The sequence below is a fragment of the Chaetodon trifascialis genome, chromosome 10, assembly GCF_039877785.1.
Source record: "Chaetodon trifascialis isolate fChaTrf1 chromosome 10, fChaTrf1.hap1, whole genome shotgun sequence".
Classification (NCBI taxonomy): Eukaryota; Metazoa; Chordata; class Actinopteri; order Chaetodontiformes; family Chaetodontidae; genus Chaetodon; species Chaetodon trifascialis.
In genome coordinates, this window is record NC_092065.1 from 11,015,187 (window position 1) to 11,028,728 (window position 13,542).

At 41.9% G+C, this 13,542-nt stretch overlaps 1 protein-coding gene across 1 annotated transcript; it reads right to left on the minus strand.

Annotated features, from left to right (window-relative positions):
* Positions 1–456: 456 nt before the first annotated feature.
* On the minus strand, positions 457–9,859 carry map2k1 (mitogen-activated protein kinase kinase 1). Its single transcript, XM_070971439.1, has 11 exons — positions 9,573–9,859; positions 3,805–4,015; positions 3,284–3,430; positions 2,999–3,076; positions 2,751–2,802; positions 2,292–2,416; positions 1,354–1,561; positions 1,103–1,167; positions 915–973; positions 751–796; positions 457–677 (listed from the first exon to the last, which is right to left on the minus strand). The coding sequence occupies exons 1-11, from the start codon at positions 9,653–9,655 to the stop codon at positions 564–566; spliced, it is 1,188 nt and encodes a 395-aa protein (XP_070827540.1). The 5' UTR covers positions 9,656–9,859; the 3' UTR covers positions 457–563.
* Between the last annotated feature and the right edge of the window lie 3,683 nt (positions 9,860–13,542).

Consider the following 13,542-nt stretch of genomic DNA (forward strand, 5'->3'; position numbering starts at 1 on the left):
ATTTTTCAAGATGGATGAAAAAATTTGAGGCTGTAGTTGATCATTGTGACTTCAAAATTTTGTTTGTTTTCCCCAAGATGCTGAAACCCAAGAAGAAGCCTGGATCCACTGGGAGCACCTGCCAAACCTAAGGCGTAACTCTATACAGACTGCAGTTCAGTGAAAAATTAAACAGTTCATTCAAATGCATGAGTCAGACCTGTCATTCAAAATTTATTCACAAGACAATTTATTTCACATAAACTAACAAAGATTTTAATCTATTGGAGCTGTGAGGACAAAAGGTAAAGAGGAATATCAAGCACACAGGTTGAGCAGCATTTATCATTAAATTCTTTGATCATTAGAAAAAGATGGCTTTTCAGGCAGGACTGTAATGAAGCCCAAAGAATATGTAGTTAATGTCACTTGGCATGTCGGTGTGTACGCTAAATATACAGCTATTGATTGCACGTCTTTTAAACTCTTAGTATAACTCAGTATAAACATATATTTTGCCCATAATACAAATCGAGTCATCAGAGGACCTGGGGATGTGGGGTTTGTTGTCGACAGAGCGGCTCTCACATTGCTGTCCTGTGGGTGGGTGTCACAGGCTGGTTGAGTCCGATGGTGCTGCACAGCCAGCCGGCAAAGTCAACCTGCTCTGCCTCAGACTGTTTGATAAAGGCATGCACCTGAAGAAAAGGAAAGGTGGGTAAGATGGTAAAGAACAGATTTAGGATAATCCAGTTTAATGTGCTCGCTCACCATCAGCTGTTTCAGGTCTGCTCGCTCTGCAGGGTTCTTTATCAAACTGCAAAGGACACAGAAATCAACTTAGGATGTAGTGTATTTTTTACACCACCAGGTGGCATTACATCTGATTGGCAAACAAGGATGTGCCATTTGTGTTGATGCCTTCTCCTACATACCATTTATTCACAAAGTCTTGAAACTCAGCGCTAAATATCCCAGGCAGCTTTGGCGGAGGCTGAAAATTGAAAATGGTCCAGTTAGTTCTGAATGGATCAAAGTTTAACATGAAATCGCTGGTAAAGGCATCACCGTACACAGGTGTGTTCATGACGCCAGGATGGGATCATATTCTGGAGACTCTCACCTCATTGACGATGTAATCAAGCAGCTCAAATATAGCCATCGGTGGTCTGCTGTCAGGCCCGTATGCTGAGGGGGTGGAAGATATCAGCCTGTGTCATAATCCACTGTACACTTACCACTCAAGGCCACAAACAGGTCTCACTGCACGACAATGCTGTAACTGATGTCTTGGGGGAAACAATTTCAACAGACCTTTTGAAATGATTTTAGTCGAGGCAGCTGTAATTAAAAAAAAAAAAAAAAGGCACTTACAGCTGCCTGGTCGCCCAGGGGGCTGTGGCTTTGGGGAGGACTCACTGGAGGCTGCCTCCCCTTCCACCGGGAAGCCAAAAATCTGCTCCAGTTCCTTAGCATCAGGCGGCGGGATGGGGAAGCGTCCAATGGCCATTTCAACCAGGGACAGACCCATACTCCAGATGTCCGACTGAACAGAGTAATGGGTGCCCTGTAAACGCTCCGGCTGCACAGCACACATCCAATTATATCATTACCACAACCATTACTGATTTATACAATAATTAGAAAGTGACTGATAAAATACAGAAGCATAACAAATGACAGGCTAAAGCAAACCTGAAATTCATCATAGACACTGACGTACATGCACAGTCTAAATGGATCAAGGTTTCTTTTGTCACAGTGCAGTGTTCACAGCAATGGCACGGTGACTTTCCGAGGCTGCAGACAGCTTGTAATAGTCAATAAAATGTAATAAAAGTAGAATAAGTGCTGTCTGGGTCAGGGATTGAGTAACCGTTTAGAATCAAATGATGCATGAGTGTTAAAACCAATTAAGAAAAATATTCATTTACATCTGCTAAGTCAATTCTATGGTTTAAATACAAATTACTGTAAGTTGGGGGTTTTAGAAAATAATTTTTGCTAAAGCAACATAAATTTAGAGCTCTGGATTACGTCGTCTCAGCAGTGGTATATATAATGTAAATTGCATAGCCTGTGTGTAAAGGACACTGAAAAAATATATGGCCGACTCCCCATGAGACCTATACACAAAGTCAGTCAGCTGATCTGTGAGTCATCCAATTTGTGAATCAAGTCTCTGAGATCTGGGGAGTCCAGCTGCCTCAGACGTATAAATGTGAGACTTACTCTAGTTGTAACAGGAATCGTACAGGCTGATGTGTGAATGAGAGCGGCAGGAAAGGAGGAGCATGTCCATTTGAACTCACAGACATGTAAGAGCGAGTGCCCACAAAGGAGTTGGCCATGGAGTCTATGAGCTGTCCGCTCACTCCAAAGTCACACAGCTTGATCTCACCACGGGAGTTCACTAGGATGTTAGAGGGCTTGACATCTGAAAGAGAGACATGCAGTATTTAGGAGAACATGGAGGGCAAGTGTTCAACAGGGAGCAGTAAGCACCACCGAGCAAACTGCTGCAGAGGCCCAGCGCGTTTTAACGTTTCCTTTCATCAGTCATATGTTACAACAACATATGTTACAAGTGCAACAAAGATCTAGTCTGTGCATGTTAGGGAATTACTGTGAGGTGAAAATCAATAACTAGCCACATGTTATTTAATGCAAGCAGTGTTGTTAGCATGGGTATTCATGATTTAAAGGTCTTGTAGCCTTAGAAAACCTTCATATATTTCTAACATCTTTTAGTACACTAAATAGAGACTGACCTCTGTGCATGATCTTGTGTTTCTCCCTCAGGTAGGACAGCCCTTTAATGACCTGGAAAGACAAATACTGCGTATCAGCATTGTAACAATTCAGATTAGCTGGTCGTGCAAAAGCAATAATATACGGCTGAATATGCATCAGTGATGAAAAAGAACAAAACAATTTCATATCCAAAAACGAAACAAATATAGCTGGAGTGTGACGACCAGAGCGCAATACTGGTAGGAGAGGTGTTGGAGCTACCCACAGCGATGCTGACTTTGCCAAGGATCTGCTCTGGGATCTTGCCTGCCTTCTTCAGCGACTGGTCCAGGGAGCCACCGTCCTAAAGCCAGCAGGGAAGGGAAATATGGAGAGCATAAAAATATAACATGTGAAATTCAACACTTCAGAGCAAGCTTGGTTTGTGTCAATAAAAGAGAGTTTGCACCATGGAGGAAAGCACACTTGCAGCACAGACTATAAAAAGCAGCACTCCAAGTGAATGCTGTGCAAATAGGCTCAGCAGCCATAACGTATTAAAGATGAGTACCATATGCTCCATGCAGATGCTGATTTCTCCATCGCTGTAGAAAGCGCCATAGAAACCCACAATGTAGGGGGAGTTACACTCGTGTAGCACCTGCAGTTCCCTAATGATCTGATTCCTAATGGCTGGTTTGATCTCAAGGTGGATGAGCTGGAACACAGGAGACATCAGGTTTTATATGTGTCCTCACATCACACAGAACATGAATACGTGGCCTTCAATCTTCCTTTTTTGTGCACGTGCGCACACACAGTCATCACTTAACAGCACATTACACTGACTTACATTCATTTCCTGGAGACTTGTCCGAACCGTAACCCTTATCTAACCTTAACCAAAGTCTTCGCCCTAAAATGTAGAGATTTTTTTTTCCTCACAGGGACAGCTGAGTCCCCACAATGTGACTATGTTGGCACATTTATGAAAATGAGAAAAGACTGTGACTCCACACTCTGAAAACACACTGAAGAAAAGTGCATTCACTAGAGCCCTCCTCTAAGCAGCCAATAGGGCCGCAGCTTTACCTTCCTCGCCATAATCAGACCGGAGGGTCGGTGGGAGACCTTGAAGACGACTCCTCCGTTGCCTGCCCCCAGCTCGCAGATCTTCTCAAAGTCATCATCCTTCAGCTCTCCCACCTTCTGCTTCTGTGTCAGAAAGGCCTCCAGGCGTTTCCGCTGCTGCTCATCCAACTCGAGCTCCTCTAGTTTCTTCTGCAGTGCCTCCAAGTTTGTTCTTAGAAAGAAGACGAAGAAAGACGGAGAGAAAGAGGAGTAATTTGTGTATTATTAATGCGTGCTTCCCTAAATAAAAGGTCCTGAGTGCATTCAGACAGAATTTTTGATTGAGATGATCTTTCCCCAAAGTTCTGGCTGTCCCCACATGGGCCAAATTAAAACACTGGAGAAACGACCGAGCTTGCTACTGCAAAGGCCTCTGGGAATGATGGTAGCCAATCAAAGAGCCAGCAGGGAGACAGAAAGGGTCGCCAGGTGTGTTTCAGTGCTCCTTCCCCGACCCTGATGTGAGGACACTCTCAGTTCCTCTGAGCGCTGCTACCGCTCCCCTGATGCTGTTGTCATGGTGATTCATTTCCTTGAGAAATCAATGGTGGAGTGAAGTGCTTTGACATGCTGCTGTCTGACCTCTCCTTCACCTCTCAACACATTGTGCGCACTGCAACACACGGGCTGAGCTTTAATCATGAATATGATGAGAGGCAAAGAGCACTGAGCTGCGTTAATTCCACTGATCAGAGCCGGTCTGTGAAGCTGAACTTTGTTCTGCAACAACCCCCAAGACTGCAGATGCATGCCCATGTAAGCTAATGCAAACAAAGCATGAATTAGACTGTTGGGAAAATTGCAATGCAAAGCTAAAAGCTTTATGCTGGAAAAGAACAAAAGCATGTAATATCTGATGTTTTCATCCACCTACAAGCACACAAGCTCCTGTAAGTTGTTTCATCTCCAGCTTCAGATTAAGAATGAATCTTTAACTCAACTGTCAGTCTTTCATAATTGCAGAAGAGCACAATGGTAATGAGGTGATTTTCTTCTAACTCAGTGGTAATTATGCTTTTTTAAAAAATCGTTAGTGGAGAGCAGCTAGAGCAGGGCACTGTGCTCTTCTCTCCGCTGCTCCAACACCCAGCACAGAGAGGGTTAAGTGGTTTTTATTTTCGACAGCAGGCCTGCATATCCATGGAGACGAGGCGCTGAGTTTGAGTTGGCTGTGGGTAGTGTAGGCGTTTTGTCGACAAGAGCTGGGGGTGGAGGAGGCTGGAGATATGGAGAAGAAGAGCAGCCTGAAACACACTCCACACAATGCATATGTGGGAGGGAGGACGGTAGCCGCACACTTCAGCCCCCTCTCTGGGTGCAGGAAGAAGTGAGCACGACGCTGGCCTTTTGTGCTCCATCCACACAATGTCCAAGGACATCCAGTAGAACCTAAATGCAAAAGACTCAGCATTTCTGCAGCTTGACATAAAGTGCTGGAAAGAAGATGGGTGTGTTTGTGATCAAGAGTCACGCATGCATAAATATTAGAAGCACTATGAGGTTTTGCCTTGTGACCTGGGTTGCCAAAGCCTACCGTACTTTAACTTCTAACTGTATTTCTCAGACCTTAAAGCTTTAAAAATCAATGTTGTCAAGAATAGGACAGAAATCATATGAAATTCTTTGTTATTAAACTGAAATAAATGAAACCAGATCCGTTTAGGAGGCTGTACATACTGTTTTCCCTTTACAACTGCTGTAAATCAGCTGTTTTCCCACCAAACCTGTAACATGGATCACAGTGGGGGAAAAAAAGTTTAGTCTGCAAAAAAACAACAATATTTATAGTGAAAGGGAGCTAAGTGCAGGGGAGCTAAGGGAGCTGTGTTTATCTCTGAGTACAGCACCAATTCCTTTGTGGTAAACAGGATATGGTAAGAGGTATCTAACAATGAAGAATCAGTACCACAAACTACAGTCACTGCATGTTAATGTGACTTCCTTTTCAAACATTCACACGTACTCTTCACTCCTGTTCACCGGAACACCTTTCTGAATAATAAAACCATAAAGATTCTCTAAACAATAGTCATATTCTGCAGGTTTGGATGTATGTGATAGCATGCAAGATTTTAGCAAACCGCAAATTTCCATGAGCAGGTTTACCCAGAGCAGGTTGTTTTTATTTGTTCTCAGATGTCCTCTGATAATATCACATGCTTGGCTGGCATTATGTGGGCCACTCAGTACACTTCTCTCATGGCTGCCAGCCATTTCACGCTGAGAAAGCATTTGGCGCGCAGTAATGGCAGTTCCTTTTCACCAGAGTGGAATGGTCTGGTTTCCATAAGAGCCTCATTGATTGCATTAAGCTTGTCTACAGCCAATATGCAACACCTGTGCTGCTGGTATGAGCATCCTCCCGTGCGCTGGTCCAAATGACCCAAAACGATGCGCTCATTTCTCTGTGTCCGCTCTGAAACCAACAAATCTATATAGTTTCAGCTAAGACATTAACTTGAATTATCACCCTTGTATCCACAGCGCAGACCTCCTCTCACACTGTTTGACACAGTGGAAAAAGCACTGGTGTAATTAATAAACTTAACGATGGTTGAATTCCATTTAGCTGCCTCAGTTTCAGGGTCTTTATACTGCAAATGCCATCCCACCGTCACAGCTTACTGGAACATTTGAATAGGACAGAGGCATTGTTAATGTTATTAGCAACACCTGTTCCTAATGAGAATTACAGGAGGTCATTACACATCTGATCAGAATGACAGAGGTGTGAGCTGAGAGGAGGTACGAGCAGCCTGCAGTGACATCAGTTTATCTGTATATATTTAGTTGATACTTATAGCATATCAAGGCCGTGGAGTGACACATGACAACGGATGCCCAATTTGTTGATTTTGTTACCACTAAAAGTCTAACTGACACAGTGGTCAGAAAAAGATACCCCCACATTAGACCTTGAGGGAACCTGTAAAGCCCTCTTCCTCCAGTCGCCCCAAACACACACCCATGCTAATGCTATGCACATGTGCAGCAAAGTGGCCTTGTTCTTCGACTTCAGTCCTCCCCTTCACTTGTCTGCAAATGCATGGCAAAGCTCCAGCTCTCGAACAAATCACCCATCCATCTTTTGGTTCCTTAAGTCCCTTGCAGAGCTATAAATAGGAAATCAGGAAATATTAAAAAGTTTGGTTGACATATTTGCCCCATTAGACATTTACGCTCTGCACCTCTGAAAGGGGCCATGCATCGGCCCACCTCTCCATGATAACTACAGGTTCAGATGCACATCGTCCACCTCCTACAACAAATTATAAATCAGATGTAAATATAATTTATTTTTAATTTGGGCTTTACAGGCTGGGCTTTAAAGAAGTTGCTCAAAAAACTATCAAAGCCTAATTGAGTCTAGAGTCAAGGCAATAACTTCTCTTCTAATAACATACTGAATCAGGGTTTAATGGGTTTGGCTCCAGCAACTTCTCTCGTACCGCTGTCATCTGAGATACAACATACAGGTTCATTATGAGATAAATAAGATCTAACTTTTAACGCTGTGACTGTGTAACTCTAACAGATTTTATTCCTTTTCCTTGAGGGCATGCAAGAGTTTCGTTTTATGCAGTGTTAAGGAACAAAAAGTGTGAGTGACATCTGTGTCCCTGCAGAGCAGTCGTCAACCATCACTGGTCTGAGACAGGATTTGTTTTTCCCCTGAGCCACAGAGAGCCAAAAGTGTAGATGAAACTGTCTTTTTATGGAAACGAGGATTGAGGAGCACCAGGCAGCACGGCTGTCTGTCAGCAGCGTGTCAGTCTGAATGTCACAGTGCACGATACAGCAGTATTACAGGACACACACATATCTACTGTGAGCTCCTGCTGCAGTGGGAAGAGGGAGCCCTCAAAAACAGACACTTCCAAATCTGTGATCCTGAATTCCTGATTGTTGCTGCGTCGTGACGTGCTGCTCCTCGGCCTCAGCAGCAGGAATGTGCTCAGCTCCAGCCAAACATTATGTCATCATCAACAAGTTCTACTGAGCGAAGCCAACGCACAACTCCCCTGTTTAACATTTCAACACGCTGATCCCACAACATAAGGCATCAAGTGCCTTTTACATCTTTTTACGATTCTAATATACAAAAGTGTATGAATGTGTAATGGGGACTGAGTATATTTGAAATTAAACGTCACAGAATTATGGCCACATAGTTTGAAAGTGATTTTTCAAGCAAAAATTTGCTCCATTTTTTTTGTCTTTCATCATAATAAACTGCATATATTTGTGTTTCAGACTCTTATTCAGTCAAAAACAGTCACTGAGAAAATACTTAGCAGCTTAATTAAAAACATTTGCTGATTGCAGACATATGAATTTGTACTACAATGCAGTGAAAATGTAGAAAGACACTGAAATGCTTAATGCAGAATTCTATTTGGATTTAACGCAAGATATGATTTGAGACCATTTCATTAGAAAAGACCCAAATGGCCATCAGATGTGTGATCTGAGGATAAAACGATGAAATATTCCACGTCCACAGCACATTTAAAAAAAGAGACACCACGAGGGATGACATGTTATGTAATTTGCTTCTCGACTGCTCCAGCTTGTTGCTGGACTGACTGGGCTTTTCTCCGTGAACTGAGGACCATGAGAGCATGGTGTCACAACGGTTTAATATCTCCATTACTGTGTTTTGTCACACGGTGGTGGGAACACACAACTTCTTCAACACACAGAAATATTATTCTACACGCTGCCTCCCGGCAAAGGTCAATCTCTGACTAATCACCGTCCACACAAGGTGGGCTGCTAGAGAGACGGAGCGACCTGCTCATCCATGACACCATGAAGAGACGATCTGAGGACCCGAGAGCTGCACGTATATTTACTGCATGAAGTGTTCGTCAGCCACAAATTTAATAACTGAATAACTGTTGACATTTATCAAGTGAAAGTGCCAAAGATTTACTGGTACCAGCCTCTAAACTATAAGGTTTGTTGGTTGTGTTTTTGGCTGTTGATTAGGGCTGAAACAATTAATCAATCAGTGAATCAACAGAATATTTACTGCTGTTACTGTTATGATAACTGCTTAATCATTTAAGTCATTTATCAATACTATACATACTGCTTCCAGCTTCTCAAATGTCAGGATTTCTCCATTTTATTCTATTGTAAATGGAATATTTTTGTGTTTTGGACAATTAGTCTGACAGAAAATGCTGTTTGAAGGTGTCAGCTTGGGCTCTTTGGCCTTTGTTTTCACTGTTTTCTTACATTTCATAGTCAAAAATGTTATTGAACATAAAACAACAACGACTATCAACTGATTTATTCGTCTAATAATGAAACTTACCATTAATCTCATATGTACTGCTCGTCAGACGTAAGATATTTGAAGATTTCACCCTGGGTTCTGGGAGCTTGGATAAACAATTATTCGATTAATCAAAAAACATCTCAGGATACTAATGGATAAAAATGAAGACGATCATTAGTTGTAGGCCAAGTGCAAACATCTGTGAGCTCACGCACGCACGCACACGCGCAAACACGAACCTAGTGCAGAGTCTCACATTACAGATGTAAGAAAGAAGTGCACGCATAGCCTCCTGCAATGGGAATATGCAGTTATGTATACATTTTTTTGCAGCCGTCACGAGCCTTTATCGCATGCTGAACGTGAATCTGACATAATTGATCAATCAATAGGCGTTATCAATATCCCTGACCGTCAGTAGTAGGTGAATAATGACACTCACTCTGTGGCTCCGGTGCCGTTGATAGTGTTTCCATCGGGGATCGGGTTGAGTTGGATCGGCTCTGGCTTCCTTCTCTTCTGCATGTTACACACAAGAAAGCAGCTGATGTGGAGACACACGAGCTGTAAGGATGGGAAGCCACAGAAAGGAGCTCTGCTATCACACGGGCACAGTCTGCCTCCTCGACATGGACTGACAATGCGGAGCAGTCATGAGCTGGACGAGCTGATATTCTTCTTAATGGGTGGATGGATGTGAATGATCCGGAGATGAAACGTCACAAAAATATTTACATTCGTCTTCCGGACAGCATGGCAGTGCTTGGGACCCCCTCTGCTGGTGATACGTGGTATTACCACGCTGTAACCTGAATCAGTGAGTTCATTTCCTCTGTCTGTTCTGAGGAGCTGCTGGTTTCAGCCACTTAGAGGGAGTTACAATCTGCAGTTTAAAGCAAGGACATGGTGTGTTTCTACGTGGCCTGATTTCAGCATTTTTGGGCTACTTTAAGGCCACAAAATGATGGAATAATGAAGGTAATTACAAAATAATCCCTAATATATTAATATGAATTGTGAATACTCCATATCCTATCCATTCCAGTAAGTGCTACAAGAGTCAATTATAGTACCACAAAAGCCAAAAACTGTATATTCAGTGACACAACAAATGAGATGCAAGTTTGCCTGTACATAATAAGAAAATCAAGCCATACAAATAAAGATGAAAACTGTCTATTTACCATGTATATATATTTTTAAATTCAGGATCTCTCAGCCCATTACATTCCGTTAAATGTTTAATTATCCAAAATCCAGAATAACAAGTATGCACTTGCACCTTCCAGTAGTGATTAGTGATAGTTTCACTTGCACAACATATCTTAAAATGAGCCAGAAAGCATCGCATGGAAAGAGCAAATGGAATGCAAATGTGAATTTACTTAGATGCAAGTTGTGTGTAATGATTATGCAAATGGGCTAAATGCTTTTAATGAAACTCATGTGAACACATTTGAAAGCCACTTTGTGTGATTCATTTAATGCCATTAATTTATAATTAGGATGGACTATATGATCAGTGGACCTTAAACAGATACCACTGAAATCATCACTTTCAAGTAAGTGATAAAAATATGAAATCTGCCAAATGTAAGACCGGCTCAGCATCTAATATATGTAGCTATTCTCAGTTTTGTCTCCAAACTCCTCTCACTGACTCTTGGTCTGTAACCTGCTCTCTCATTTGAAGGCAGCCCTCTAGACTCATTTCACCATCTTTTTGCTTCTCTTCATGCTCTGCTTCTGCTAATTTAGTCCAAAATCACAGAGGATTCAGTGTCTGATTTCATCCACAGCAATACCCCCCCTTTTGTACTTCCCTTTAAAACATTTGGTATCTTTTATTGTTGTTGACACTCTCTGCGGCTGCTGAGAAGCTGTTGATGATTATTATTATGTTGTGCAAGAGGTCAGACTTCTGCAGGAGCTCAGACTCTCGACAGTGCCGAGCTTTCTTCTCTTTTTCCGTCAGGGCCTTGTTTACCATTCATACACCTATAATATTATCAAATCTCCAGTGCTTTTGTACATAACAAAGCCATTCTGACCTTTTTTGCACCTCGTCGCATTAAAATATGAACTTGATTTGATGATTTGAACATTTTGTGAATATCTACTAAACTTTCTGATCCATTCTTTCAGACGGATCACAACATGGAAAAACTTTTTGATCTATTCTTCCTTTAATTTGGGCTAGACACTCTGCCAGCCAGGCTGTTTGACCTCTGTGGAAACAATTAATCAAAACTAGGGATGAGTGGTTTCACCTGTTAGGCGGGAGCGCATCACCTTCCCTCATGAATGATGTGTCAGCTGTCAGCCTGACCGTACCATGTAGATTAGATATCAGGCAGAACCTGAAACCGGCTGCCATTTTTACAATCTGCTCCGAAGTCTCTACACATTGTCCTGACAGACACAAGGCCACTGAGCCGTGCTCGGTTTACCAAAAGCATCTTGCTGCCAAAATCATATTTTTCTCCATAAACCAGCACTGACAGAGAGGAAAGATTGGTTGTGTCCCATCTCGAGCTCATGGACAGGAGCTGTGTGAATTCTAAGTTGCTTTTGACAAATTGGGTTGTGGCCACTCGAGCATATTAGACCTGACTACAATACCATACGGCCCATAGAACATCTACACCAGTGGTTTTCCTGGACCCCCACAACTTGTTGCAGAAATCTCAATTTATATACATTTTTAGGACTTTTTAAAAAATTTGTTTTCACTGCACTTGACCTGTGCAAGCATGGCGGACCCTGCCACGCTTGTGGGAACATTAATAATATAGTCTTATGTCCAATGCATTCTTATAAGAGCTGCATCTTTGGGGTTTAAAAAAAATCCTAATATCAAAAATGATAACAATATACAGGGATGACTACATAACAACTGAAGTTCACACAGCTTGGAATCTGTATTATATTATGTAAACAGCCAGCTGGCTAACACTGGCACATTTGCAGAAAATGTTTATTAATGTGCGTTGTCCTTATAAATAAATAAATGTAAATGAAACAAAAACAAACACCCCCCCACCCCCCCACCCCCACCCAGCTGTCCCTCCATCCAAACCTGAGGTGGATAAATCTAAATTGTTAACAAATCTTAAAATATACAACATATCGACAGACTTTTAAAGTGGTTAGAGATTTTGATGTTCAAGTCGGAGTCATCTTTTCAGAGCATTGCTTGTCAGGCGATCGAATCAAGGAATGAATGTATTTAATGGTAACCCTCCATATTCTCTAATTTACCCGTGCTGATCATCATGCAGATGGTTTTGGGTTTTATTTACCCAGATTTCACACAGATATCTGAGATTTCTCCTCCACTCCATCGCACAGGAGGTGAACCTAATTTCATGTGCTGCAAATGCTGGAGAATTACACTCCAATCTAAAAAGGGGTTTAGTTTATTATTGCCCATCTTCAACCTGACCTTATCCAGTCTGACAAAATTGCTGAAAACACCTGTGCGGATGCTCTGGATTAGCTGTTCATTTTTGATTTGTTTGAGCATCTCTGTGCAGGAAGATGTGTGTGCACATTATGACCTAGAAGCCTGTTTTCACATTCGTCTGCTGAAGGGGGAAGTTCTGTCTGTGCTCACCTTTAATCTGAATTTAAGACGTTTACGTACGAGCAGGATATTGTGACATGGAGTGGCGTCATTGTTGGGAAGCCAATCGTAGTCTAATATGCAGTTTACACAGGTGTGATGTGGGGACTCGAAACCTTCGGTGCATGTGCAGTGAGTGAACTCTTCAGTGAGGAGTCCGGCAGTTTAACCCTCAATGAGGGAGAAGGAGCAGATGCAATTTTACATTTTTTTCTTTTTTGTGGAAAAAGTCTATCATATCCAAATTATTATTCAAAGCAGCGTATTTTTAATATATCCCAACATTTCTGGAGGGGATCTTTAAAAAATTCAGCAGCATCATTTCTTTCCAGAGTCAGTGTTTCTGGTACTGTGGATAATCCACAGACCTCGCTGTCAACAGTTTTTATGAGGGCTATTTCTTTGTCAGAAAGCAGTAACAATGAAATCTGTTGACTGTGGGGTCTGTGGATTATCAAAGCCGCAGAATAACAGGGTCTGTTGATGCTGCTCCACATATGTTGCTCCTGCAATGTCATTCTTCAAAGCTGTGGACGCCACAAATGAAATCAAAGTTATTTTATTGCCATTTTAATGCAGCAGAAACATCAGGGACTCATCTCAAATGAATGGGCAAATAAAAACAAATTCATTTTTATTCTGATTGTTCATGTTTTAAACTTTTCTTGTTGTGCACGATACCAAATAAATCATTTTCTTAAGGCCTTTTTAAGCTCTTCTTTCACTTATCTCCTGATTGAAACCGTGTTTATTTTGTAATTTTTCAGTGGACTAACCCCTAACTGTC

Coding starts and splice junctions, on each gene's coding strand:
- map2k1 (XM_070971439.1), bottom strand. CDS start 9,655: ATGCAGAAGAGAAGGAAGCCAGAGCCGATCCAACTCAACCCGATCCCC. Junction 2,803..2,998: donor TTGGCAAAGTCAGCATCGCT/GTGGGTAGCTCC, acceptor TTGTCTTTCCAG/GTCATTAAAGGGCTGTCCTA. Junction 797..914: donor CAAGACTTTGTGAATAAATG/GTATGTAGGAGA, acceptor TGTCCTTTGCAG/TTTGATAAAGAACCCTGCAG.